Source organism: Labrus bergylta, chromosome 19, assembly GCF_963930695.1.
Source record: "Labrus bergylta chromosome 19, fLabBer1.1, whole genome shotgun sequence".
In the NCBI taxonomy this organism is placed as follows: Eukaryota; Metazoa; Chordata; class Actinopteri; order Labriformes; family Labridae; genus Labrus; species Labrus bergylta.
In genome coordinates this window covers 22453541-22479918 of record NC_089213.1, presented here as the reverse complement: position 1 = coordinate 22479918, position 26378 = coordinate 22453541, and the positions used below count along the sequence as shown (strand labels likewise).

The 26378-nt window shown below is 38.5% G+C and overlaps 3 protein-coding genes across 4 annotated transcripts; 2 read left to right on the top strand and 1 right to left on the bottom strand.

Moving 5' to 3' along the window:
* Positions 1 to 609: 609 nt before the first annotated feature.
* dgat1a (diacylglycerol O-acyltransferase 1a) lies at positions 610 to 16337 on the top strand. Its single transcript, XM_020655328.3, has 17 exons — positions 610 to 1078; positions 2887 to 2974; positions 8212 to 8252; positions 9166 to 9251; positions 9823 to 9875; positions 10368 to 10473; positions 10730 to 10858; positions 11366 to 11440; positions 11563 to 11666; positions 11770 to 11808; positions 11911 to 11952; positions 12095 to 12139; positions 12478 to 12590; positions 12768 to 12833; positions 13050 to 13137; positions 13506 to 13568; positions 13656 to 16337. Exons 1-17 carry the CDS (start codon positions 804 to 806, stop codon positions 13800 to 13802), a joined length of 1560 nt encoding a protein of 519 aa, XP_020510984.1. The 5' UTR covers positions 610 to 803; the 3' UTR covers positions 13803 to 16337.
* LOC110000148 (cilia- and flagella-associated protein 20-like) lies at positions 15855 to 19258 on the bottom strand. 2 transcript variants are annotated; one of them, XR_010664708.1, is made up of 6 exons: positions 19022 to 19258; positions 17457 to 17536; positions 17258 to 17354; positions 16966 to 17148; positions 16754 to 16867; positions 15855 to 16639 (listed from the first exon to the last, which is right to left on the bottom strand). XR_010664708.1 is itself a non-coding variant. In XM_065947791.1 (5 exons), the coding sequence occupies exons 1-5, from the start codon at positions 19103 to 19105 to the stop codon at positions 16850 to 16852; spliced, it is 462 nt and encodes a 153-aa protein (XP_065803863.1). In that variant the 5' UTR covers positions 19106 to 19258; the 3' UTR covers positions 15855 to 16849. The 2 variants fall into 2 exon arrangements, 1 of the variants encoding a protein (XP_065803863.1); XM_065947791.1 differs by having other exon boundaries at positions 15855 to 16867.
* On the top strand, positions 19242 to 26321 carry LOC110000146 (G-protein coupled receptor 20-like). The gene is made up of 5 exons (XM_020655327.3): positions 19242 to 21381; positions 23723 to 23936; positions 24133 to 24389; positions 24497 to 24629; positions 25502 to 26321. The coding sequence occupies exons 2-5, from the start codon at positions 23757 to 23759 to the stop codon at positions 26072 to 26074; spliced, it is 1143 nt and encodes a 380-aa protein (XP_020510983.2). The 5' UTR covers positions 19242 to 21381; positions 23723 to 23756; the 3' UTR covers positions 26075 to 26321.
* The last annotated feature ends 57 nt before the right edge of the window (positions 26322 to 26378 follow it).

Here is a 26378-nt window from a genome sequence, read left to right as displayed (position 1 = left end):
TTTAAAACCCACAGTGACCTCTGTTTATTGAGAAAATAATATTTTTAATAAATAATAATTAAAAAAATCATATTTCGCTAAATTATTTGGCCAATTATTCTTTAATATATATATATATATATTTTATTTTATTTTTTATTATTATTTTTATTATATATATATATATATATATATATATATATATATTTATTATTATTATTTTTTTTAAATTTTATTTTATTGTTTTGATTTGGTTAACTGACAACAGTTTTCTGTTTTGTGAAATCAGGTTACTTTGTTTGTTTTTTTGCAGCTATTCTTGTTTTGATGTACTGTCAAAGGGGAGGCATACTAAGCCTCGACTTCATCCTACACCTTTTCGGCCACTGTTTTTTTTTTTTTATTACTGTTCGTGTATGTTCTATGCTTTGTGGTCATGGACCAAAAAAAATATCTACTACTAAAAAAAAAATATATATATATATATAACTCAGATTGGGTTTCGGACCTTGCATAAGGTAATATCCACCGGCATCATATATATGTTACTATGAAAGGACACCCCACCCCTTTCTGTCGAGATTGATTGAGATGGGGGGATTTCGGTTAAAACACCAACCTGGCAACCTTGTGACTATTGCACCTTGAGCTGTAGTAGTGATGCACGCTTCCTTATCATAACCAACACTGACACGACTGGAGACGTGGGCAGCTGGCTCACTGTCAGTTTAAGGTCTTGATGTGAAACTACGAATGGAAACGAGTGGCTGCAGTTTGACCAGAAATGTCAAGCAGGTAAAAACTGCTTTTATATACACGCTGTTATGAGCGACAAGACCGAGATAAGAGGGCCTGTAACCCGCCGGAGGAGGACGACCATCTCCGGAGGCGGCGGGGGAGCTGTCGGCGTGAAACAAGCAAACGGGAGTAAGCGAGAAGATGCCGGTGAGAAACCCCCACCGTATCCCGCTAAAGCTAAAACACAAGAGGTGTCAAGTCGTGCAAGTAATAACGGGAAGGTGGGCAAAGAGAAGGGGCAGCTCACTGACAGCCCGAGGAAACAGAAGAGTGTGGTGGAAGATATCAACCAGAGACTCAGGTAAGCATCATTTATAGAAAGATTTTAAGTCTTGACGTTACCCACAAAGAATCACAAATTAACGTAAAATAGAAAAATAAAAATTCTTCACATCCCAGTGTTTTTCACCTGGGTGAAGATAAAACTGGGCCAAAAGCTAACATACCGGTGTGACCTCTTAATTAGACCTCTACGTGTAAAAGAAAAAATAAACTGCTTGTCTGTTTTTGTAGCCTTTATACGCACTTAAATAAAACTAGGCTATTCCTATGAGGTTAAAAATGTAACTTTCCCTTAAGGCTACTGAAGGTGACATGGACACCTATCATTCACCTTCCTTTAGATAGGCTATATAAACTTCTTCATAGCAATAAGTTTGTGGCATGTTATAAAGGGTAGGCTATTAATCTGGGACAAGCACTCAACAAAACTGGTGGCATTGCCTTGAAGTGGAGCTTAAAAACAGCTTGTCTTTGTATGAAGCGTTTACTTTGTTGCCAGGACATAAGAGAATAAGTCTGAGATAAAGCAACATGCTGTGACCCTTACGTTTATATTTTAAAATGTGCATTTCTATTGTGTGAGTCTGTTTCTATACATTGTTGTCATGTGCCAAGAGTCCGGCTGGGTTTTTATACAGATCTAATCTTCATTTCATCTAGATGGGGAGCGTTGTCACTTTCCTGTATTTCAACAACTAGGAAGCAATGCCAACATCTGCTCTTGCAAATTCTGTGCTTTCTGACTACCTTTCTGTCTGCACGTTCTGCCATGTGTGTGTCATGGCACTCATTGAGAAATCCTTGTGGTTTTTCCCTCTCTTTTTCAATATAGTTTCCCTTCCTTTCTTTACACAACCTCCCTCTCCATTTTCTCACTTTAACACTGCATTAACACTATCTTGCTTTCTTACCCTGTTTCTCTTTTAACTTCTACTTCTTCTCCTTCCCTCTTAATGAATGATCTTACCCTTGCTCTCTTTTGCTATCTCTATTATCTTGGCAGAGTTGTCTCTATGTCATGAATGGTTGTGTAAAAATGATTGCTTGATAAATAGCCTTCACAATGCTCTGTGTGTGGACAGTGAGGTCAATAACTTTCACAACATTTTCACAACTCTCATTGCCCGGTGCCGTCGTAAAGGATCAAACACTAGACTTATTATTTAGAGATACTGTATGTGTATTTAAAAGCAAAAAGGTTTAGAAAACAATCAATATCCCAATACGCTGTGTTTAAATGTTGAAAAAAGGAAAATATTGTACCATAGCACTAAATGCCTTCTTGGTTTTGGAAGTGCTATTAAGTTACAATATGCTTTACAGCTAGGAAGGTCTATAAATAGAAATGAATCAGACAGAAACTGAACATAAAACACCTTCTGTTTATAAATGGAAATGTTCAGATGTTTAAAAAAAAAAGTTCTGCTCAACCTTGTCTTGTCAAATTAGTAAAATGAGCATCATGTGATATTGTTTTAAAAAAATAAAAATATTTCACTAATGTGATTGAGTGCATCCTGTTCTAAACCATTACTGGTCAAACCATGACTCATGTGACTTGTTAGTTTGAATCGTGTTGGCTCCTTCAAATCAAATACAAACATTGTACACTCACCAAAATGCTTAATCAACCCTTCTGTTCTCTTGGCATCATTAAACCGCTTCCAAAAGCAAACGCGTTCAAAATATTTCCTTATAAGAGATACGACAGTGACCAGATGGATGTACCCAGTGGATTCATCCCTGAGCTTATAGAGCTACATGGGCAGGATGGAATTTAAAGAGCTTTATGATCAATAAAACTGTTGACTCTGTGTTTCCCTCCAGCTGCCATGTCCTCCAAGAGTCTCTCCTGAGCTCAGCCAGCGGCTACAGCAACTACAGAGGAATCCTCAACTGGTGTGTTGTCATGCTGGTGAGTTAAACTGCATGTCCATCAAGTACTGAAGATAAAGTAAACAATGACTCCCAAAACAGAATCAGTGATTATCAGCTTACTGATGCATGGGGGGGATTGAGTGAAAATGTTGTTTTGTTTATTGCAATGTGTGAATGTTCAGTATTGCCCCTGTGATCAGTGCAGAAGATGTGAGCTAAGCCTCTTTTAGCCATGTTGCTCTCTCTGCAAGGAAAAATAAGTCAGGATTACTAAGAAACAATCTACCCATTTTCCAAGAGGCCTCGTTTCAACTTACATAACAAGATTGTGTTCATGATATGCCTTCAAACATATGAGGTTCCTGATGCTAAATGTTTAGTGTTAACTCTTTACAATGTAAAGCTAATGCAGTTTCAGCTACAAAATTCAAAAATATCTGAAAAATCAGTCATGTATGCCTGCCATGGTGTAAAACAATGTAACACATTAATTGAGTTAATACGTAAAGATATGATGTCAGAGAACAGAGAATTTTAAAGAATTATGAGTTAAAGGATTGATTGTTTTATTATATATACATTTTTAAACGCCCCTTGTCTCAAGTCATTTTGCAAAAGTGGCCCCTGTCTGTTCAAGTTGAGTGTCTCTGTTGTATCCTTTGCGACATCTAGACTAAGAAACATCTAAATATGACCTTTTTAGGTATTCAAATGTTTGAGGGTCAGAACAAAAAGGCTCACATTTACTGAATTAAAATCATGACAACCTCATTTGAAATCCCAACATTACACCGTATTAATACAAGTGACACTTTTTAAAAACAAAAATATTTGATGTCATTTCTTTCTTTCTTTCTGAGAAACTGAAATAAGATCGGACACAAGAAAAAAGAAGACAGATATTGATACATTTACACTTAAGCACTTTACAAATTCTATTTCACTCTTAACTTGGGGGAAAATGACAGTTTGTGACCTTCTTGTACGTCGGCACATCTGTGGTGGTAAATGCTTGCAAAGCTTTTAATTCTTACCGTTAACCAGTTGTCACTTCTGTTTCTCCGTCTCTCACGGTCAATCACACAAACCAAAATGTACACTAAATAATGCTGTCACTTAGTGTAACGCGCTGAAACTGTTGTAGGAGTAACAGTTGCTTCGACACAGTCCACATCCTCTTGGGATTTAAGTCTGACCTGTTACAGTGACATCTTGTGACACATCAAAGTTGCCTGTGAGAAGTCTGATAAGTTTCTTTTGTTATCTCTTCACACAAGCCATTCACTACATGTATGCACACACAGTTACTCCTTCATGGTTTTCTTAACCTTTCTCCACCACAACCTCGATTAAAGCATGTTTATTAGATGTGACAGTTCACAGGCTGTTCTAGTAAGCTGACAGTGAATACTAAAGTGACACCAAGCAACAAGATGAATATGAAAGTAATGGAGAAATGTTCCATCATCCCTTTTGTCACAGGAGAGAGATAATGATGTGGGATTTAGGGGTACAAAGCAAACAAAGTGTCTGACCCATGTCATTCACTTTTATATTTGTTTATTTTAAATCACTAGTTTAATTAAATTCAAATTTGACTTCAATGCCTGATGGATGTTTCCTGACAGTATCTTTCTCTGAAAGCTGAGTCAGCATGTTTTAGAGAGATAGCCCTTCCTTTAACATTCAGAAACAAACATGACTGAAAGATTAATCTTCTAACAGGAACATTAACTTTATAATCCTGCAAAATCCTGCGTATGCATGACAGTTTGTCCTCACAAATCTTAAGCTTGCTGGTGTGATCTAAGAAGGATCACTTCAAAGCTGTGTCACATCTGCTTCCAGAAACATACGAGAGAAATCAAAACAAGCAGGGTTCTCCTGTTATCTCCTGTTTTTACACAGTGTCGAGGGTGCAGTGGAAAGTAGGCCAGTTTTAAAGATTCACTGAGGTTGCCTTGTGGAGCAGGTTTTGTTCTGTTGCCTTAATTTTAGAGAGTATTACGTTGGCGATACCATCTCTTGCCAAATACGGGCATATATACGATTTGGGATATTTGAAAAAGCTGATTTCTCCGAATCTCTCAGTGTCTGTCGAAGTTGTGGCACTATTTCACAGATGTGTCACAGTTAAATCTGTCCCTCTGGGCTGAGGTCACTTGAGGACATATTAACTTTCCACTGTGTCCAAAAGCTGAGTTCAAGTTTGTGTCTCCTAAAGCAACCTGCAATGCCTCCAGACAGCCAGTTGTGGGGGCATTGCAGGGTATTGTTAGTATTTTAATAGATGTGGAGGGCTCTAATATCCAGTTAGCTTTAATCTTGGTGAAATTCAAATGTGCAGACGACTAGCAGAGCTGTGCATGTTTGTGTCAATATGCAAACATGTGCATGCTTCGCGAATGTGCATATCCTTTTACATGCATGGTCTGGCGCGAATAAATAATAATAATTTGTCATGCATTGGTGTGAAATGTATTTGAACTTTTGTGCTGGTGTCATTTCCTGTGTGGGCTCTTTTTCAGGACTTAACACACATCTAGCCTAATTTTTGCTGTTCTGCAACAGGATTAACCCCATCTTTGGAAGGTCTATATCTCCATGACGACCATGTCTTTGACTCTGTGGTCAGCAGGGACAGCTGACACTGCTCGCTTCAGACTGTTTTTTTAGGAAGCCTTCAGGATTAGACTGTAAGACTGTGAAGTGGAACCACAGGATGTTGAGTGTGTATTTGTGTATATTCGATGGCTTAGTTGTGTAATTTGTCCTCGATAACCCCGGAACCGTCGGCTAAATTCCTACAATTTCATCTGCAGTATGACACTTTCTAGAAATGAGGGATTAAACGTGCTGTTTTTTTTAAATTTACGTTCATGTTTACAACCTGAATGTTGAAGCGAAGTGTTGGAACATAACTACATCATGCTTATTAACTTTAAACTAGAGGTGGTCTTCAAAACAATTCAACAAATTATAAAGAAAAATGTGTTTCTCTTATTGTCTTTTAAGTGTTATTATAGTTCAAAATGATTTTGAATGATTTTAACCTGTTCTTGTTAAACTAGACTTCCTCTTGTTTTTTGAGCTGCATGCTTCACTGATGTTTTCATCTGGTAACTGAAGAGGGAGAGTTGGACCTAAAGCAACAGTTTTATGAAAGCACCTTTAACCTGATCTTTTTAAAACCTCATGTCTGTCACATGAGGCATTATCATTCAATGATGACTCCACTGAGAACAGCACTGCCACTACAGATCCATCAACTACAGCACCCTAACAAACACTGTGTTTGAGGTCTACCATGGTGTACAAGCACAAACCTGGAAAGTTGTCCATAACCAGAAACACTCACAGTATGTTAAGCAGATTTATATTGGTGCTACTTAATCTGTGAGCCCACAGAAAGATTAGTGTTTTAAGATGCTGTAACGTGTTCAGTGGGCTTGGGTGATAGAAAGATGTTGGCAGACATTTTGATATTTGGCGCAATGTTGTTTATACTTGAAAAGCTAAATTCATGCATGTGGTGCAAACAATTGATGCTTCAGCTGGTTCATATCATTGTTCCCTGTGATTTGCAGCCGAACAGACTGTGTGAAAGGATCCGATGACTTTAAGAACAGTGCTTAAAAAGTGAAACCTTACAGTGCCAGCCGCTGTAAAACAAACTGTATATGTATGTCAGTATCCAGCTGGTCATCAGCTGTAAGCGTTGACTTGAGGTAGAGCAAAAGGTTTGATCATTCAGCCTTTGATGACATTAGATCTCTCAGGTCGTCTTTGTGTGTCACCCTCCTCATGTTCATCTTTCTATTTTTAAATTCATCATACGCCAAACCTGATACGTCTCTCCTATCCGGAGCAAAGCAAACAGCTGACAGTTTAATTGAACCTCTACACACACAAAAAAAAACCTTAATATGAGCAAATAATTGATAGCATAAATCAAGGTTAGTGAACATGCTAAAATGGCATGGCCTATCTGGGTTCTCCTTTATTATTTGTTCTTTAAAATGGAGATAAAAACATCTTAACAGTGGTGTTTTATTACTGAAGTATTGGAAAGCCTGATTAGTCACCTTTACATTAAAGTATAACTTGTAAGGATCATCCTTACAAGTTATACTTTAATGTAAAGGTGACTAATCAAGATTTCCAACAATATAAAATACAACACCAATTAGTATTATTAAAGGGGCGAAATAAGTGACCGAAATAATGTTTCCAAACTTTTTTGGAGGAGTTTATGTGTGACGGATTAAAGGCTGCAGGGAAACTGCAATCAAACATTTACAGCTGGGTGGCAGTGGCTCTTAAACCAGGCAAACAGAGCTATTTAAATAAACCCCCAATTGAAGTTCCTTTGGGCTCGACCAAAAAAAAATCATGCAAACTCCAAGATTGTTGTCTTTAACTAACTCTGACTCTGACCCTTCATTCTGCAAAGCTTGATTTTGGCATCTCAATATTTAATTTAGCGTATTGCTCTATCTGTGCTTCATTCAGATCACAGTCTTTGTCATTATGCTGCATGTCATCTACTGTCCGTGCTGAAGGTTACCGAGGCAAAGGTTACTGGTTTCGGACAAAAGACATAGTTGAATCAAAACCACATTGCTGCACGGTGTTGGCAGGCCAGTGGGCCGAGGTGCGACATGCCTCATAATCACTGCAGCAACAACCTTATCATATGTCATCCTCTCTCTGTCCTAATTATCCTAAGTGATCTGAAAATCATGAACAAAACACAGCATAAAGAAAAAAACAGATCAGAAACAGGTAAACATGCTGTATTCACACATGTGCTGTTGTTGCTCTGTGTTAGTGAGTTGTTAGTTTTATCTCAGAGAAGCTCAGATAACTGATGGCTCAGAACGAGATGGACTCTGGCCTTGGACTTGAATACATAATATAACAATAAACCTATTTACTTGACTTTTTTTAACAGAGTGAGCTGGGTGTGACAGGAAACAAGGTGTGATGGTATCAGGAATGTGGTTGCCAAATTCAGATATGAACCTGATCTTATCCATGCCTTCTGACTGTTCCTGTTCTTGTTTTGATTTTTATCTCATTCAACAAGTACACTCAAACACTCTGCAGATCTGTAAACCAAATCAAAAGCAGAGAGAAATAATGATTCCGATTCATTGGAAAAGACTTAAGATGTGTTTGACTGATTAAAAAAATAGAATTTGCAAATACACCTGACTGTTGTTGACAGCTTGTGCTCATAATCCTCTGTTTGCTTTTTGTGCTGTCTTTCAGGTGCTGAGTAATGCACGCCTCTTCCTGGAGAACATAATAAAGTGAGTATGCAGCGACACACAAACTTTTTACTGACAGAATGTATACACTCAAGCAGGTGTGGATACAACACACTATTATTCTGTTGGGCAGCTGACTGATAACCTTCATCTTACACTTCACCATCATTTATAACTTTAACTTGATGAGTTGCTGTGTGTTGTGAAAATGAATAGCACAGGAGAGAGTAGACTTTGAAACAGCGAAAACTTCAATCTTGCAAGATGGAGCAGTTTATATTGATACTTCACAAGTATTCAAAGAAAAAGCCCACCTTTCTCCAGTAGGCATACCTTCTTATACTGGAGGGGTGTACACACACAAATGTTGTGAGAGTCTTCTAAGAGACCTTGAAAATAAAGGAGCACAGAGGGGAGAGTTGTCTGCTGAGCCCAACAGAGCCGCACATGAACTAATACATAGCTTAGACAATGAATTAGAACACAACATTGATTTTCTCTAACACTGTGTTTGATTAAATCAGAAATATATGTTGTTTATTGTTTCAAGAAAACAACTACAATGAAAATTCAGTGTGGGAGTACGAGAACTTGGGCGTCTTCCTTTGTTGGAACTGAGACAAAAGTTGGGCTTGATTGATATTTCCCTTTAATAATATATTCATGATAAAACTAAAAGGGCACTAAGAGAGTGCAGACTACCACTGAGGTCAATCATTAGGTCGTCTGTGAAATGGAAATCTACAAGCGGAACCACTATCAACGTCAGGATATGTTTTAAAAAAATGTAGGGTGATAATAAGTTTCAAGTTGGGGGGGGGGGGGCAGTGGAGGTTATGATGTACTTGACAGCACTTAACGTATTCTTAACATTGTCTCACTTTGTTCAGCTGCACAACCTTTGTTATAAAATGTCTGGTTTTAATCCATCATTGTCCTCCCTACTCTCGTATAGGTATGGTATCTTGGTGGATCCTATCCAAGTGGTGTCTCTCTTCTTGAAGGACCCCTATAGCTGGCCGTCAGCTTGCATCATCATTGGTATGATGCCTTGATTTCAATGCTTTCATTTTGTGTAAGCACATGTGACCTCTCCATTGATATTCAAGTTGAACTTGGCAAACAGGAGTTACACCTGTGTTTCCTGTTCTTAAATCAATCCATCATAGTAACACAAGGTGCTATCGCTGATTGTAATAAAACGTGTGGTTTACAGCCTCTCTATGACACTAATGGAGGATCTGATGAAGCACAATTTACCTGCAGGGTGCTCAAGAATAGTACACACAAAAATTGTTCCTGTTTTGAACATGACAGCTTTTATTGATTATTTACTCTCTTTACCAAGAGAAGGTTGATGCATCATGGCATTTTCTCTTTTCTGGCAACAACTTCCCTGATCAATGGAGTTAATCAATACACATAGTTGTCCTCAGTAAGGATGGGCTCTGACATGCAGAACAATCAAACTGCTCATATTGAAACAATATATTGAACCATCAGAGTCCTGCATGTAATAAAAACACTTGAGTGTTTAAAAGTCAACCTGACCAACAGGTTCACACCACATGTTTAATTGTCCATGATGAATCTTCTCTTATCTGTGTTTCAGTGTCTAACGTGTTCATCCTAGCAGCCTTGTACACAGAGAGACGCCTGGCTGTGGTGAGTACTTACAAAGATTTGCATATCTTTTTTTAGCTGCAGCAAAGGTTCTCTTACATGTTGGGATTCAAGTTGAATCTGTTCTGGACAAACATAAACTGATTCTTTAAATGAGCTTTTGTTCTTTGTTAACTTGCAGATTAATTTGAAAGAAAATAAACTTTGTCTTTGTTTTTGTGTGCTTGTTGAATATTTATCATATGAGGATTTTCCTTCAAGGATGTTAACATGAAACTGATCCTGTAGCTTATTCACTGAGCTTCTCCCCCCTTTATATCTGCTCTGAACTCTGATAAGACACAGACCAAACAACTCTTCTCAACAGATCTATTAAACACACTACAAATAAAAAACACATTAGATTTTCTAATCATCACATCAAAGTTAAAGTTAAAAAAAATATTATTTGATCAAATGCATGAATAATGAAATCATTTTTATAGATTCAGTATTTTACAGTAACACTCATTCTATTTTTCCCTTCCTTCCCAGGGCACTATTTCTGAATCGACAGGGCTGATTCTTCACGTGTTTACCCTGACGTCCCTGTTAGTCTTTCCTTCAGCTTGTGTACTCACTGTGGATTCAATAACTTCAGGTAAATATTCACAAGATACAGTTTTGAGACTTTTACTGAAGCGTTAAAAAAACAACATTCATAATGCAATTCATAAAAGGAGTTATACATTTAAAAAAACAATAATATTAACAGCTTTAAAATCAGCTATACATGCAACCCCATAGTGCTCCTTTAGATGATTAAATGATCTTAGTCAAGCCTGTGTGCGTGTGTGCGTGTGTGTGCGTGTGCGTGTGTGTGTGTGTGTGCGTGCGTGCGCGTGTGTGTGTCTCAGTGGGTGGTGTGCTTTCCCTAGGAGTCTACACGGTGCTGTTACTGAAGCTGTACTCCTACCAAGACACCAACAGGTGGTGTCGAGAAATCAGGCACGCAAAAGCCAAGAGACTAACACGCTCATACTCGTGTAAGTACACACACTCCAAGATAAGGAGCACTTATTTAGATTTAGAGTAGACACACACACACATTAGTTTACAGTGTGTGTACACTACACAGTGGTAGATCAAACACAAAGTGCAAATTGAAGGAGATCAGGGTTATTTTGTCTGTATCACTGTGCTTCTACTGCCATCTACTGGAGACAAGAAGCTTTTGGTTGACACGCACACAAACACTGTGACGCAGTCAGAAATCAGAGATGTGCGTCTTGAACAGCTGTTTCTACACTCTGTGTTTCAAAGCAATTTTAATCCTTAATGCAACTTGATGACTTTACATCCTCACTGAAGGAGCTTAGAAAACAGACAGCACACAGAGAGATCTTTGAAATACAACAAGTACAGTTAAAGACATTTGGTGAGCTGTTGTAGAAAAAGATAGTTTTAGTTTGACACAAAATTAACATGAGAGGCAAATAACAAGATTATTGTCATCCTCATTTTTGATTGTGACTCTGTGGTTATTTTTTTAGGTCCGAATGTGCCCCAATCCAATGGATCAGCTGTTCATTGTCATGTCTCCTACCCCGGCAACCTGACACACAGAGGTACCTACAGTATGATCCCTGCATGGAGATAAAGAGCACTGTTTTTAAATGCAACTTTGAATGAAAAGTGGACATTTTAACCGGTTGATAACTTCATGATTTGTTTTCTTCTTCGTCTCCAGACATGTACTACTTTGTCTTCGCCCCAACTCTCTGCTACCAGCTGAATTTCCCACGGTCACCCCGAATACGTAAAAGGTTTTTGATACGAAGGCTTTTTGAAATGGTGAGAGGACAAATACATACACATGTTGATGGTATAAACTTAGATGCTGGAAAAAACCACAAACTATTTTTTGTTTTTCATTTCAACCTTCTTTGTCTTGTAGCTTTTCTTCATGCAGCTGTTGGTGGGGTTGATACAACAGGTATGTCTCACATTAACAGAACAAGCAGTGAGATTGCATTATGCACACAAAGATGTTCATCAAACAGTGCAGATTATATATGTTTTCATTCATGTTTTCCAGTGGATGGTACCAACCATTCAAAACTCAATGAAACCATTTCAGGTGAGTGCTCACACATATACAAAGGCCCATTACAAAGTGGGAGCATAATTAGTCTGAACAAGTCAAAAATGTCTTATTTAGTTTCTGTAGATGAACATGATGAATGGTGGTGAAAAAAAGTCTGTTTTTATATCTTTCACAGGAAATGGACTTTTCTCGGATGGTGGAGCGCCTCCTAAAGCTGGCTGTAAGTTTCATGATGTGCTGAAGATTCATTAGAAACACAAATGTATGCTGCCATGACCTCATAATGAAAAACCCTTTATCCACTTACTCTCGCATTACACAAGTTGTGAAAACAGTCTCTAATGTTTTCCTCTCCTCTCCTCTCCTCTCCTCTCCTCTCCTCTCCTCTCCTCTCTCCTCTTCTCCCCTCCTCTCCTCTCCTCTCCTCTCCTCTCCTCTCCTCTCCTCTCCTCTCCTCTCCTCTCCTCTCCTCTCCTCTCCTCTCCTCTCCTCTCCCCTACCCTCCTCTCCTCTCTCCTCTTCTCCCCTCCTCTCCTCTCCTCCCCTCTCCTCTCCTAGGTTCCTAACCATTTGATATGGTTAATATTCTTCTATTGGTTTTTCCACTCTTCTATGAATTTTGTGGCAGAGCTGCTTCAGTTTGGAGACAGGGAGTTCTACAGAGACTGGTGGTGAGCATTCAAACAGACACAATCATTTTTGCTGTTAACTTTTGTTTGTTAAAATAATTATCACATGTTAAATAGGCATGGATGTTGGATATGTCCGATTATCTTCAGAGCCAGAAGTGATTTGAAGGAATGAAACAAAATACTCTGTGACTGTGCCATTTCTCTCATATGTTTCAGGAACTCTGAGACTGTCACATATTTCTGGGCCAACTGGAACATCCCAGTTCACAAGTGGTGCCTGAGGTGAGCAACAAAGGACTCTATCAGGAGTACTTTCTGTGTTTGATTTAGTGTGATGTTATGTTTCAACATTTCCATTGTAATCTGTGTCAAATAAAATCCAGAGTACAAAATAAAGAAATCAAGGTGCCGACTGCCTTTTCTGACAGAATTAAGAGTTACAGATCAGTATCACGTGTGTGTATGATATTTGTTTATCACATGTCTCTGTGTCTACAGACACTTCTATAAGCCAATGTTGAAGAGAGGGACCAACAAATTTCTGGCTCAAACCGCAGTCTTCCTGGTATCTGCATTCTTCCACGAGGTAAAAAAAAACAAACAAACATAATTTAGTTTCCCTTAGCACTTCTGGAGTCAACATACAGTGTAATCAATTTCAAGCTTAAATAACAGGAAGTCACACTACCATCTGTATTTAAAAAAAAAAAAAAAAAATCTCCTGTGTTGTTTGAAACACCATGAAGTGGAACTTCACTAGTAAGGTGTTAACCTTCAGGCAGACATCTTTAGAAGGCTTAATATGCCCAAACCATGATACCTGAAGTTTGATTAGTTGATATCTTTATTCAGAAAATATTTAAAAAAAAGAATTAAAGGATAAATGAAGTTAAAAAATACAAAGATCAGCTTTGACTTCTTACATTAACACATTGTGTTGTGTTTGTTTGGCAGTACCTGGTGAGTGTTCCTCTGAAGATGTTCAGACTGTGGGCCTTTATGGGAATGATGGCTCAGGTAAGACACATCGGGGACTGTCTGTTTCTTTTTACTGTTGTCATTTACCAATAACACGTGGACAAACACAATTTGACTTCTCTAAAGGTTCCTCTGGCTTGGTTTGTGGGTCGGTTCCTGAATGGAAACTATGGCAACGCAGCAGTGTGGATATCACTCATCATCGGCCAGCCTGTTGCTGTGTTGATGTACGTCCATGACTACTATGTCATTCATTACGGGGAAGCTACATAACACCGGACAAACACAGCCGCGCTCTGCTCCCACAATCACACACATAAACACATACACACACACACCAGCCTGCAGGAAGCCTCAATGAGAGAATGCAGAGTTTTAAGGTGATTTTAGTAGAATGTTCTGCTAATATGTACATGTTTGTAAACGGCAGGGAAAGAGTTTTTGACTTCTTGATTTTGCACTAGAGAGAATTACAGCAGTATTGCCAGCAAATTATTTTCACAATGTAAGAAGAGATTTTTTTTTAAGTACATCTTTGTTGGCAGCCTCAACAGTTCCAACAGGCTCTTGATATCTTTAAGGGTTTGAACTTTAAACAAATGATCCCGGTCCAAAGGTAATATTGGTATTGATCCCTCACCGTTGGATTTTATCTTACTAAGATTTTGCTGAAAATAAAAGTTAATATGCAGTGCTAAGGTTTCCCTGATCAGCCAATATCGGTGGTAGTTAATTCATAAGCTCACAGAAAGGTAAAATGTTGTGGACTTCACTCTTCTACATGACTTTGGAAGCACTTGAATACACTAAAAAAGTGGAAACAGTGCTGTAAAACCAACACTTATTGGGTTATATATAACTTATTTGGGTTATGCACAAACCTGCCTGAGCAACTATCGTGAAACACTGCCGAGCCAGAAAAGGACCAATGAGAAGGTTTTGTCTCTACATCAGTGGTGGAGAAGTCACTTTCTTACTTGTAAATAGAGGCAAAAAAGAAAATGAGAGGCCAAACAAAGAGTTTGTTTCTACATAGTGAGGCTTGTAGGATGATTGTAGGATTGACTGTAAAAGCAGTTTGTGGTACATGTTTATTGTAAATATCTCATGTATCATGTATGTTAAAGAAATGCATAAACGAATGATCTGCAACTCAAAAACTGTCAAAGAAAGGACACTAAACAAAGATATGGAGGAAGGAAGCTTTAAAGCGGAGGAGAAACGGGGTTCATGCTCCATGTGTTAGCCTTGGCTTTATAGTCCTCTGTGTGTTTTATTTTACTAAACACATGATTTATTTTATACGTTATGTATGTTAAGGACTGAATGTCGCGCTGTGCCAAATTTCTCTTATTTTGTTGTATATTTTGTTCAATCAGTGATTTTTCATGCAGTAGTTGATTTACTGATATTAACCAATGAATGTTTTCCGCACTTTAAAGAGATGCATGCTGTCGACTAATGCAATAGATTTCTATGAATGTATTTCTGTTTCAATAATCATGAGGGAAAATTGTTTTGTTGAAATAATTTGAATTTATTTTTGTTATTTGCTTGACATGTTGTTGTCTGAAAAGGTTGTTTGTTCAGTTAGTTTCAATGTAAAAGCTCCTGCAGTGGTTAAAATACAACATTCAAGCTTGATTTATTTTATTATTTGTGTAAAAATCCTGAAGAGTCTATTTCTTCATTTGACCTGATCTGATACTATCAATGATGTCACAGCTTCTTTTCTAATTTTTTTTTTACTTTTTGTTTTAATATCTTATCCAAATTCACTTATGGCCTGGGGCGTGTCCAGACTGTTTGACAGGGGTGGCCATTCTGCGGCAGAGACTTATGCACAGGTGGCTAAAAGTGTGATGTGTGCACAAACACACACAAATAAACATCAATTAAGTTGACTTAATATTAAATCAAAGCCTTCCAGTTTTCACAAAGATTCTAAAATATTAAAGTGCCTACTGGAAAAATATTTTAAAACCCAAAATGTTTAAAAAAAAAAAAAAAGTGTAAATGCACCAATAGGTTTACAAAAAACGAATAACTTAATAACGGGGCCAATAACTTGAATACAGAAATGTTATTACTGGTATTGACATTTTCCAAAAGATTCTCAATGTCCTTATAATAGTCTTTTTAAAATATTTGAAATGATGACCCCACTTTTGAAAAGCTGACATTTTTACCATTTATGTAAAAGCAAATATAACCATGAAGAGGTGAAGAGAGCCTTCTTCATCAGTATCTGATCATCGAATTGATGTAGAGGCTGTTGCTCTGACTGAGTTATAGATCATTATGACCCAGTGTGAAGTCTGTGTGAATGTTTTCAAACGACTCGGTGACATTTGTACAATTTCTACTTTTTCTGAGGTAGCCGATCTGTCTAGAATACATTGACAACTCGTGTAATGCAGTGCTAACAGCTGCTGTCTGGGCAGCGTTTTCCTAAGTTACAAAATGCCGTTAAAATGCTCAGACGAGTTCAAAGTAACATCACTCAAATCAGTCAGAACACGTTGGTATCATTAGTGACATATTTGTTTTTTATTCATTCAGCTTGATGTTCATCAGTTTGTGTTTCCACGGAGTCTGCTCCTGATATGATTTGAAAATGCAGCTTCAAGTTGAACTGTCATTAATTCTGTTTGTGGACTTTTCTGTGATGCAATATTTAATGAAATAAATGATTTGCTATTCTTTTTCATGTAGTATACCAGAGCCCAAAGTGAGGAAGGCAAACCAGTTTCAAAGCCTTTTGCCTGAAATGATTTGTGATGTTTGATAAAGATTATTTATATTTGATGGATGGACTCTTTGTTTCTGTAAAAAACGTTTTATTTTAAGCACTAACAAGTGTGTCCTTTGTAAGCATGTAATGTTACTACAATGCAGATACATTCATCAGTTTGTATTGAGAACTGTGAGGACAGATGAGTCAATAAAAAACGTTATTGTGCATAGTGAAACACAAGGCAACACAAATCTTATACTTCAAAAGAATACAATATCAAAGGTTTTAATTCATCATACGTCTACACACAAAACCTTACCGCTAAACTCCATAGCTGGTCGTGGGGAACAGTGCAGGCTGAGAATCTCTATTGCTGCAAGAAACAAACACAAATGAGTTTTAGAGGAAAGGTTCTCGTATTTTATGAAATTTATATAATTCATATGCATGGATTGTGGTAATGAGCGGTTGAATGTTTGTGTTTGACCTTTGCTTTTTGGTTCTGGACAGGCAGGAAAAGTTTAAACTCTGCTGGGAGCTCATCCTCCGAGTACAGTCTGTCTGAGAAGTACACTCTGCGTATTCAACAGTTAGCGTGGATCTGAGAGGAAAGAGAGAAACTTAGTCATTACTTTAGAGATCATGCAGACATTTAAGTGACAAAAGAATATCTTAGACAGCTGGTCCCCGTCTACTAACCTGCACACGCAGCGTCTCGATGTAATTGGTTCCATAGGCCCTCCTGGTGAAGTCAGACAGATTGAACTGGATCTGGTTCCAGCCGTCGTCTAGCCTCATGGTGCAGAGAAACGGCTTCACTCGTGTCATGCTTTGATAGTTACTCGCTCGAAACCGCCAGTGAACATTTTTATCGTCTAACACCTGCAAATTGAAAGAGGGGGGGAGAATGTGTGGACGGCTTCAAATCTTTGCACATGAAGGAATAATTACAACATGAACTGTTGGAAGTTTGATGTTTCAGTGGGACTACCTGGACTTCAAAGAGGTTCTTTACTATCATAACGAGAAAAGGAAGCTTGATGCCCAATGTCTTCTTTGGATCTGCAGGGCATGTTATATATGTAGTACTACAGGAAACAGAAGGATGGAAAAACAGACGAAGATGGGTTGGTTAGGTTACCGGTGCTTCAATGAGTTGATGTGAGCTGAAGTTATATTGGCACACTTACCTGACATTTACCCCCTCAACCTCCAACACCAGTGAGTGGATGTCATTGTCTGTGATTCTCTTGATGTGGCCATTCCTCACCTGTGAACACACAAATGCATTTTTTTATTAAGGTTCATTCACAGGAAACAAGCTTGATCTTTCTGGTCAAAGACAGCTGTCATCATTATCAGATATTAGTTGATATGCATGCAAGTCCATATAAATGCATTGATGTATAAATTGGCCATAATAATAACAAGAAACTGCACGACAGAAATGCTATGGGAGAGTTAGTTCTGAGATACTTTCATCATCATTTCCAACGATAAATTGTTGTGCTCTGCTCATATTTTTCATCTTTGCGAATTAAAATTGGTAGTGACTTTAAAAAACAATCTGTCTTAAATTAAGATGATAATGGAGAAGATAAGATAAGATAATCCTTTATTTATCCCACGGGGAAATTTACAGTGTTACAGCAGCAAAGAGCAAAGATTGCAAACAGAAAGTGAACACAGTACAATTTAAATAAAATAAAAAAATAACAATGTACAAAAAAAATGAAAAATAAAAAAAATATATATTTTTTTTAAATGTCAAGAAAGCTGTCAGTTCGATCATTTAAATCTGCTAACCATTGAAACAAATAAGTTAATGGCAAACTGTTTTATACAAATTATGTTGTTGCTATTCGTATCTGTTGTGGCCAAATGGCCATATGAAATATTTACAGTTAAAAAATTGAAAAGAGCCAAACATTAATGAATTTAGAATTATTTGTTTATATTATTGTTTATTCTGACTTATTTTGGTTTTACATTTTGTTAATTGTTTAATAATTTAAGTTGATTAAGGACACCTGGGGGAGAGTGTGAGTGGGGAAGCGGAACAGTTTTTTGACCGCAAAGGGCCGCTTAGGATATACATTATATAGCAATCTGTTTGTTTATTTTATTTTGTGAAGTTTATTTTTGCTGAAAAGTTTTCTATTAATAAATGTAGTTTATAAGTTGACTTTGGATCCGTGGCTGCCTTTTGTTTTTATTTGATAGCCGCTCAGCAACGGCTTACCTAATTGATTTTGTTTGAAGCCATCACAGTATCTGTTGCTAAGCAAAAGCTTCTTCCGGTGTTACAGACGTATCCGGCCGAAGGTCACCAGTTAACACGGTCACTCTTTAAACCGTAACACCTGTGGACGGATAAACTGGTACTTGTGATCGTTAATTAAGACTGTGTTTAGTTTAAATATAGTTTAACGTGGCAAACTAACACCAAATATCTACAGAGAAAGAACATGTTAGCGCTAATGAATGATGTCGTAGTAAATATATCAGGGGATTTAACTTTAATTTGTTCTTAGCTCGGAACAGTTTATCCTTTTTTAGGCAAAATGTTGTAATGAGCCTCAAATGGAGCTACAACAAGCTTTCTCAGCTGCTTTAAAACTACTTCCAAACCAATATGCAGCAGAAATTATAGGTTTCATATGATCAAACAGTATTAAAAAAATATTATGCGACTTAGCTTTAGCATGACAGGCTAAGGAAGTTAAAAAGATTAAATCGCTAAATCGCTGCTTACCTTTTTGTCCCATATCTGAAGAGGTTTACTGCCGATGCTGTAGAAAATAGACAGGAAGCCGCTCTGCAATGTGTTTTTAAACATCTTGAGTGTAGCTAGTTCACAGTCGTGTTTCACATGTGTTTAATCCACTGACACCGTTGTCGTGTGTTTGTTTGATTCAGATATCTCTCATTTAATCTGTAAAATGTAAGTAGAGTAGTTGTTACTTTTTTATTAAGGTGTTGCTTTGACGTTGTTCACGTTGATTTCTAAACGCTGACGTATCCCTGACTCATGTTTTTTCCAGCGCAATGTACAATTTTCAATTTTTTGCGCACATTTGATCTGCAAATGTTTTAGTACATTTGAGACATAGCATATTTTATAGATTTTCGTTTGTTTATTATTTATTTTATTTGGACGCCATAATCCACATAGGCCTATTATTAGTGCTTATTGATAATGGGCCATCTAACCAAATAGGCTACTTGTATGAGTTTAATTTTATGGTTCATACAACTGTAAAGATTAAATGCCCCACTTTATGTTTTTCTTGATAAAATATGAAAAAAAACTTCACATTACCAAGTAGCTATATATTAATGATTCACGATTTTTTTATTTAAAATAGATTTTCATTTTTAAGAACATTATTGTACTGTTTATCAAAGTGACATGGAATTATTGCTATGCTGAAAACTGTTAAGAGTTTTTTTTTTTTTTTTTTTTTTTTAAAGGATATAAATCAATCTGATTTAAAGATGCAGTCATACAACCTCTGCAGGATTTCTGTTAAAAACCAAATATAAGTTCACAAACTAATTACATTTGTCAGATCTCCCAGCCTTGCCCGGTAAATTCAGTATGTACAAAAGATTTACAAAAAGTGTTGGGCAGGCAATTTCAACCTTAAATCCAGTAACTGTATCTAGAAAGATCCTTCACATTAACAACTACATTTCAGAACTTCTTTTGTCCCACTTAAATGTCTTTAAAAGTTTGACATCCTTCCTCTCTGTCTCCAACACGCTACACAAGACAGACCAGGGTAGATCTATTCTATTTTATGGTCGAACATAACAAAAAAAGCTTTTAACCAAACATTAACTTGTCAACTTGCCTACGTCACAAACTGAAATCACCAGCATGCGACATAAATCATAAAGTCGTCTTTCACTTTCACATGAACAGAAAACAATTTGATTCACGAGTATGAAAGCCAGTTTACTTTAGTTGTTTAAGTGACTCCAGTTTATGAGAATACCTATACGTGTGTGTGTGTGTGTGTGTGTGTGTGTGTGTGTGTGTGTGTGTGTGTGTGTGTGTGTGTGTGTGTGTGTGTGTGTGTGTGTGTGTGTGTGTGTGTGTGTGTGTGTGTGTGTGTGTGTGTGTGTGTGTGTGTGTGTGTGTGTGTGTGTGTGTGTGTGTGTGTGTGTGTGTGTGTGTGTGTGTGTGTGAGTGAAACTTGTTCACTGTCAGCTTTGTAAAAACATCAAGAGAAACAGTTTACACTTCTCTGTCTGTGTGTTCTATTATTCCTGCCCCTGGTTCTCTAATTGACTCAGGTATATACACAGAGACAAACAGAGGACGGGGGGGAAGGGTTAGGGTTTTTGTTCTGTCTTCAAACCCTTTCAATGTCGGACCACCCTGGAGATAACTTTAAATAAACTTTATGTAAAACAGTTCTCTTCTTCGTTGTGTCTCACAAATAAAAGACAGTGTTTGTTTGTCAAGACGTCAGTGATGCACTTTTTTCAGTCTTCTATGCCGACTTGTATCAGATTCTATTTTCCAAATCCATCATTGAAACATCCTTGGTGAAGATCCAGTATATCCTCCATAATGAGCTTTCCAACTTTACAGCAGTCTTCCCAGTTTTTCTGCATGTCTTCCTCAATCAAAATCCCTTGTTTCATGTTTTTACTGCTTGCCTGTTTCCAACCTTTGCCTGTCTCAACAACCATTTTGCATTAAGCAAATCCACTTTGTGTACAAGTAACACTTTGTGATCAAACTCGTATGTTTTCTTCGACCAGCAGTCTTCTGATTAACGCTGGAGGATTACCGATAGAAAAAATAGTAGGGTCAGACTCTTTATTTAAATTTGTGTACCTGCACTTTACCTCAGTGGGAAAAGGGGGGCACGACAAGAGAGAGAGACGAGGAGGAGGTCCACACTCTGCTCTGCTTGAGGAATCGTCCCACTCAGACATCTCTCTACTCACGCTCTACTTTCTGCTTACCAAGGCCTGAAAGAATAGATTAAACAGGAAGAAAGAAAAGGTGGAGATTGGAGGCTAAAGTGATTTAAACGTCAAACCTTGAAGATATCGTGTGTGAATCTTATTTTTTTCCCCTTTCACTGTCATCAAAAGGTAAGTGTCACAAACACATTTCTCAACCTGTTATCATTGTTTGAACCTTTGTCTTTTATTTAAACATATTGTGAAAATGCTATATTTTTTTGTTTATTTTCACAGAGAGACTGTTTTCACTGAACCCAAGATTCATTTAGTAAAATGTTTTTTATGAATTATCCCTGTTTGAACCAAAAACAAAAATACTTCACCAGATGCAAAAATTATGTTTTCACAGCTATGCTTACATGCAGCTTGTCAGTTTTTGATTCACTACAGATAACATTAGTGAATTCTGCTGCTCAGTCTAAATCTAATATATGCTAATTAAATGTTCAGAGGATGCTAGAGATTCAATTTCAGATTTTAAGATCCAATTTGAGCATATAATGGTAAATACAGAGGAACCAGAGGAATCCACTAAATCAGGAGGAACATCCAGAACTTGAACATGAGGATATAATAAAAGCACGATCAGGAACCATGTGGGGGTGAGCGGGTATGTTTCTGTCGTTAAATCCAGACACTTGGACATGTTTTATCTAACTGTCTGTATGATGATGAAGAGTGGAAAGACCTTTTCTCGGCAGGACGTGTTAACAGTCAGGAGCTCATCCGTCTCTGCTTTTAATAAGGAAAGACATCTAGGGGTCTGTGGAGTCATACTTTAAAGATAACTGCAAAGGTGTTGTTTAGGGAAATGTTTTTTTTAATCAACAGCTCATGAGCTCATACGTGTAAAAAAAAATGTATCTCTAGGATTTGGTGCTTTATCAAACCTGATACACCTAATGTGAGCATTGCATCGTGAGTGATTCTACTTGTGAATTGCAGCACACCTGTCTTTTATCGATTTGAATACAACTTTAATTTTCCACCACTTATTGTTTTTTTTCCATCCTTAAAATTCCTTTTTTTCTATTTTGAGTTTTTGTATAGAGCCATTCACTTAAACCTCTTGAAAGTGCACCATGTCTGCACGTTGAGGATTCTAGAGCCTCTCGTCTTTAAACAGGATGTGTCGCATTCATCAAATTTATGGGACTCCTTTAAGACAAACACATATATCATGTTCAACACGTGTGTGTTAAAGGAGCAGCACGCACTGACACGGTTTGCTTTGATACTGTGCACTGTTTAAAGCAACGCAAGAGGTCACATGCTAAACTGAAGTTCAAAGTGTCACATCCTTTTTAGAGGGCACTTTAAAGACTGAGCGCTGGTCTCTTTAGTAAAGAGGGGGTGTTGTTTGTAAGACCAGGATTACTTAAGTCTCTGTGTCTGGAGTAGCTTTGGAGCAGCCACTTCTCGGCACACTTCTAACTTTCTTACAGGTATTCAGCTCACCAAGCTGGGATAGTTTGTGTTGTTTAAGCCAACAATGTATTTATAAAAGTTCTTGTCATTAGCTTAGCTCTTGAAGATGATCAAATAAAGAGCAACAACACACACCTGGAATCAATCCTTACTGACTTTTAGCCTTTATTCAATAACAATTTTATTGAAATTTTCCAACAATATAACAGTTAGAAGACATGTACAAAGACACAACCAAAAGGACTAAAATCAACCACTACAAAAAACAAACCAAAACAGACAGAAAAGGCAAATAAAGTAGGACATAAAATACCCCATTTCCTCATTATGCTCACTTCAAGGTTTTATTAACCTGCCAGAGTCCATTAAATTTAAATCCAGCCTCAGCCTGAATGGGAATGTCCAGTGCCCGTATTCAGTCCAGAGGACTTCAGGTAAGAGAATCCTTTTGACAATAGATCTAGACTCTCCACGGGGAGGTAGTCCATGAGTGGTTGCCAAGTGATCAAGAATAACTGTCCATTGCCCCTCAGCACTGCACTAATCCTCTCGTGTGGAAATACAGAACAAATCTCTTTGTACCACATAGTAACAGTGGGAGGTTTGTCCTTGATTCACCTCAACAGTATACATTTTCTTGCCAAAAGTAACAGTTTATCCAGCAATTTAAATTTAAGAGAGGAAAGTGACAAAAACTTAAATGGCAGGCCAAGTAGGAAGAGGCCGGGATCCTTGGTTACTTTTGTTTTGAAAATGCCACTAAGCTCTTTTGCTATACAGGACCAGAACCGTGATATGTATTTACACTGCCAAAAAAGATGAATATAGTCCCCTCTCTCTCTGAGACATTTCAGACATTGTGGTGACATTGGGTGACTTTTAGCCTTTATAACACAAACAAGAGTCATGGAGAATTGTTAAGTGAATGCCTTGACTATGAGATGAGCATCAGATGAAACTAAAACCCTTCATTGCAAAGAAAGCTCAGTCTACATGCACCAATATCTACTTGTTTTTGTTCTTCTTTTTTTCTGACAATCAGGAAACAACCTGTCACTCAAACATCCTTTCCACAAATGGAGAGCCTTCTCAACAACATCAGTTCTACCACCGAGCCCCTCTTGCCCCTCTTTACCCCTGCCCCGACAAACTGCAGCTCCTGGGACCAGCGCTGGGGGGGGCCATACTTGCATAGGTTAGCTCACCTAGATGTCCGGTTGTACCAAGACTTCTATGCTGTTTGGGTGTCTCTCATGGTAAGAAAAGACACCAGTTAATAGGAGAACCTCATCATCAACTTTTGCTGAACTGATTTTAAAAAGTGTTTGAAAGTTTTGTATGATGGATGTCTGTGCTCTCTGGACTCAGTTTGACTCTGAATGAACATGCAACCAGAGCAGTACATCAACAGTGACTGATTGAGCTGATGCTTCATATCTCTGCCTGCTACAGGTGTGTAACTGTCTCATGCTGGTGGTCGGTGTGGTCCTCAACAGTTTGGCCCTCTATGTCTTCTGCGGGGCCTCCACCCACTCTTCAGCCTCTGTGGTTTACACCATGAACCTGGCCGTAGCCGACCTGCTGGTGGCGCTGTCGTTACCCGCTCGCATCGCTCTGTATCACAGCGGAGGCACCTGTGTGGCCTGCTCATACGTTCACACCTTCAGCTACTTTGTCAACATGTACTGTAGCATATTGTTTCTGACCAGGTGGGTGGGCCACTCCTTAAGTCAGCGTTGAAAACTGATAGAAAGTGAATCAAATCTGTCAACATAATATACATAATAATATATCCATATGACTTCCCTTCATACAGTATCTGTGTAGATCGCTACCTCGCTGTCGTCCATGCGTCCAGTACTCTGCACAAATGCAGGACTACAGGAACAGCCAGGTGTGTCAGCGCCACAGTATGGATCATTGCAGTGGTGGTCACCTATTCCTTTCAGGTAAAAAAATAAACATTTACTAACATGAAAGAACAAAAAAAAAAATGGAACTGTGACATTATAGGCAGTAGCCAAACAAATACATGCACTTTTCCATGTGCTTATTCAGGGTACGCTTTCTCACTTGTAACAGGAAAAGCATCGCCAGGCAGTGGCGGCTCTAGACCACATTTACTGAGGGGGCCAAACTGGGGCCAGTTGTTTTGTCAGAGAGAACATTAAACCCAGATGAAAAATTGACAAAGATGATCGCTAAAAAAATATATATATTATGCCAAATAATAACAACAAATACCATGATGTATATTTGTTTCAGTAACAGTATCTACCCCTTCCTTTTGGATGGGTGGCCACAGGGGGGTCCAAGATCTGTGTTACAGGGGCACTGGCCCCTGTTGGCCCCTGCCTAGAACCGCCCATGTCGCCAGGTGATCGTATCAGGTGCTCCTCCTTCAAGAGAAAGTTTGCAGTCTAAAAATGAAAAGAGCTGGTGAAGGCACACACATCGGCAACTCTTTAAGGCGACTGTTTGACTGTGCAGGGACAATTTCAAAAGGGGGAGGAAGGGGCTCCAGTACATTTTTTTTGCAGCATGGTTTGTTAATAAGGAGATGGGTCCCTTATGGGGATAATGTGACTTGTAGGTTTGTGGAGCAGGTGTCATTAGGTGTTTTTGACTGTGAAGTATCGGCGGTCTGTATTGAACAGGAGTGTATACTACCCTTGGTGACAAAATGAGCAACCCTTCATATCAGAATGAGCCCCCCTGTACCTGACCGAATGAGCAACCATACTTAAGAAAAAGAGCAAGATTGCAATATAATGTAAAGATGTATAAAAAGCACTTAACATGTTTGTATTTCTCTCTACAGACCACAGCGTTGGAGTTTAACTCCTCCTGTGTGCTCCTTCCTGCCCTTTTCTACCTCACCATTCTGGAGTTCCTCCTACCCCTGCTGGCCGTGGTGGGGTTCACTCTGCGGGTCGCCTGTTTCCTCTCAACCAGCCACGGCCCGATGCCCCAGCAGAGCCGGGCGAGGAGGGCACGCGCTGTCAGACTGCTGGCCACCGTCCTTGTGGTCTTCACCATCTGCTTCACGCCTTTCCACGTCCGGCAGGTGTTGGTTTACTTCCAGGTGAAACTCAGAGGGGAGGCGATGGGGCAGGGGGCGGGGCATGTACTTGCCTACCACATCACAGTCACTCTGAGCAGTTTGAACAGCTGCCTGGATCCAGTGGTTTACTGCTTTGTGACGGACAGCTTCAAGAGAGTGTGGAGGTCGAGGATGAGGGGGGAGAGGGGGTGGGAGGTGGGACACACGAGTGCAGGGGAAGGAGAGAGGCATTCAGTCAACGGTACAGCTCTGGCGATAGCTCACAGTGTGGCCACACTCACCCTGACAAGTTCTCCTATCTCTGCAACCCATATGGAACAGTCCGCTTAAGACAAATAAAGGTGACTGACCTGGACACCTGTGGATGGATCAGTTCAGAAAAGAAGCCATCAAAGACTGACTGATCAAAGACTCATTTCGGATAAATTCACTGTAAATAAGATGCACAGTGTAAACAGAATACTGCAATGTTCTCAGTTCATTTCCACCAAAGGACATTGGTTTCATGTCATATTCAACCCCTAATGTTTCCTTCCTGTATCCTCACCACAATGAACTAATAAAAGTGAAAACACTTCATATATTTTTTATTATAGGAGGGTTTCTGATGATGACATCTTGAATGGGGCAACAC

Bases quoted from the DNA above. Each gene is read 5' to 3' on its own strand.
- dgat1a (XM_020655328.3), top strand. From the start codon at position 804: ATGAGCGACAAGACCGAGATAAGAGGGCCTGTAACCCGCCGGAGGAGG. The intron at 9,876-10,367 runs GTGAGTACTTAC...CTTCCTTCCCAG, and splicing joins CAGAGAGACGCCTGGCTGTG to GGCACTATTTCTGAATCGAC. The intron at 11,667-11,769 runs GTGAGAGGACAA...TTTGTCTTGTAG, and splicing joins TACGAAGGCTTTTTGAAATG to CTTTTCTTCATGCAGCTGTT.
- LOC110000148 (XM_065947791.1), bottom strand. From the start codon at position 19,105: ATGTTTAAAAACACATTGCAGAGCGGCTTCCTGTCTATTTTCTACAGC. The intron at 17,537-19,021 runs GTAAGCAGCGAT...GTGTGTTCACAG, and splicing joins TTCAGATATGGGACAAAAAG to GTGAGGAATGGCCACATCAA. The intron at 17,355-17,456 runs GTAAGTGTGCCA...TGTTTCCTGTAG, and splicing joins GTTGAGGGGGTAAATGTCAG to TACTACATATATAACATGCC.
- LOC110000146 (XM_020655327.3), top strand. From the start codon at position 23,757: ATGGAGAGCCTTCTCAACAACATCAGTTCTACCACCGAGCCCCTCTTG. The intron at 23,937-24,132 runs GTAAGAAAAGAC...TGCCTGCTACAG, and splicing joins CTGTTTGGGTGTCTCTCATG to GTGTGTAACTGTCTCATGCT. The intron at 24,630-25,501 runs GTAAAAAAATAA...TTCTCTCTACAG, and splicing joins TGGTCACCTATTCCTTTCAG to ACCACAGCGTTGGAGTTTAA.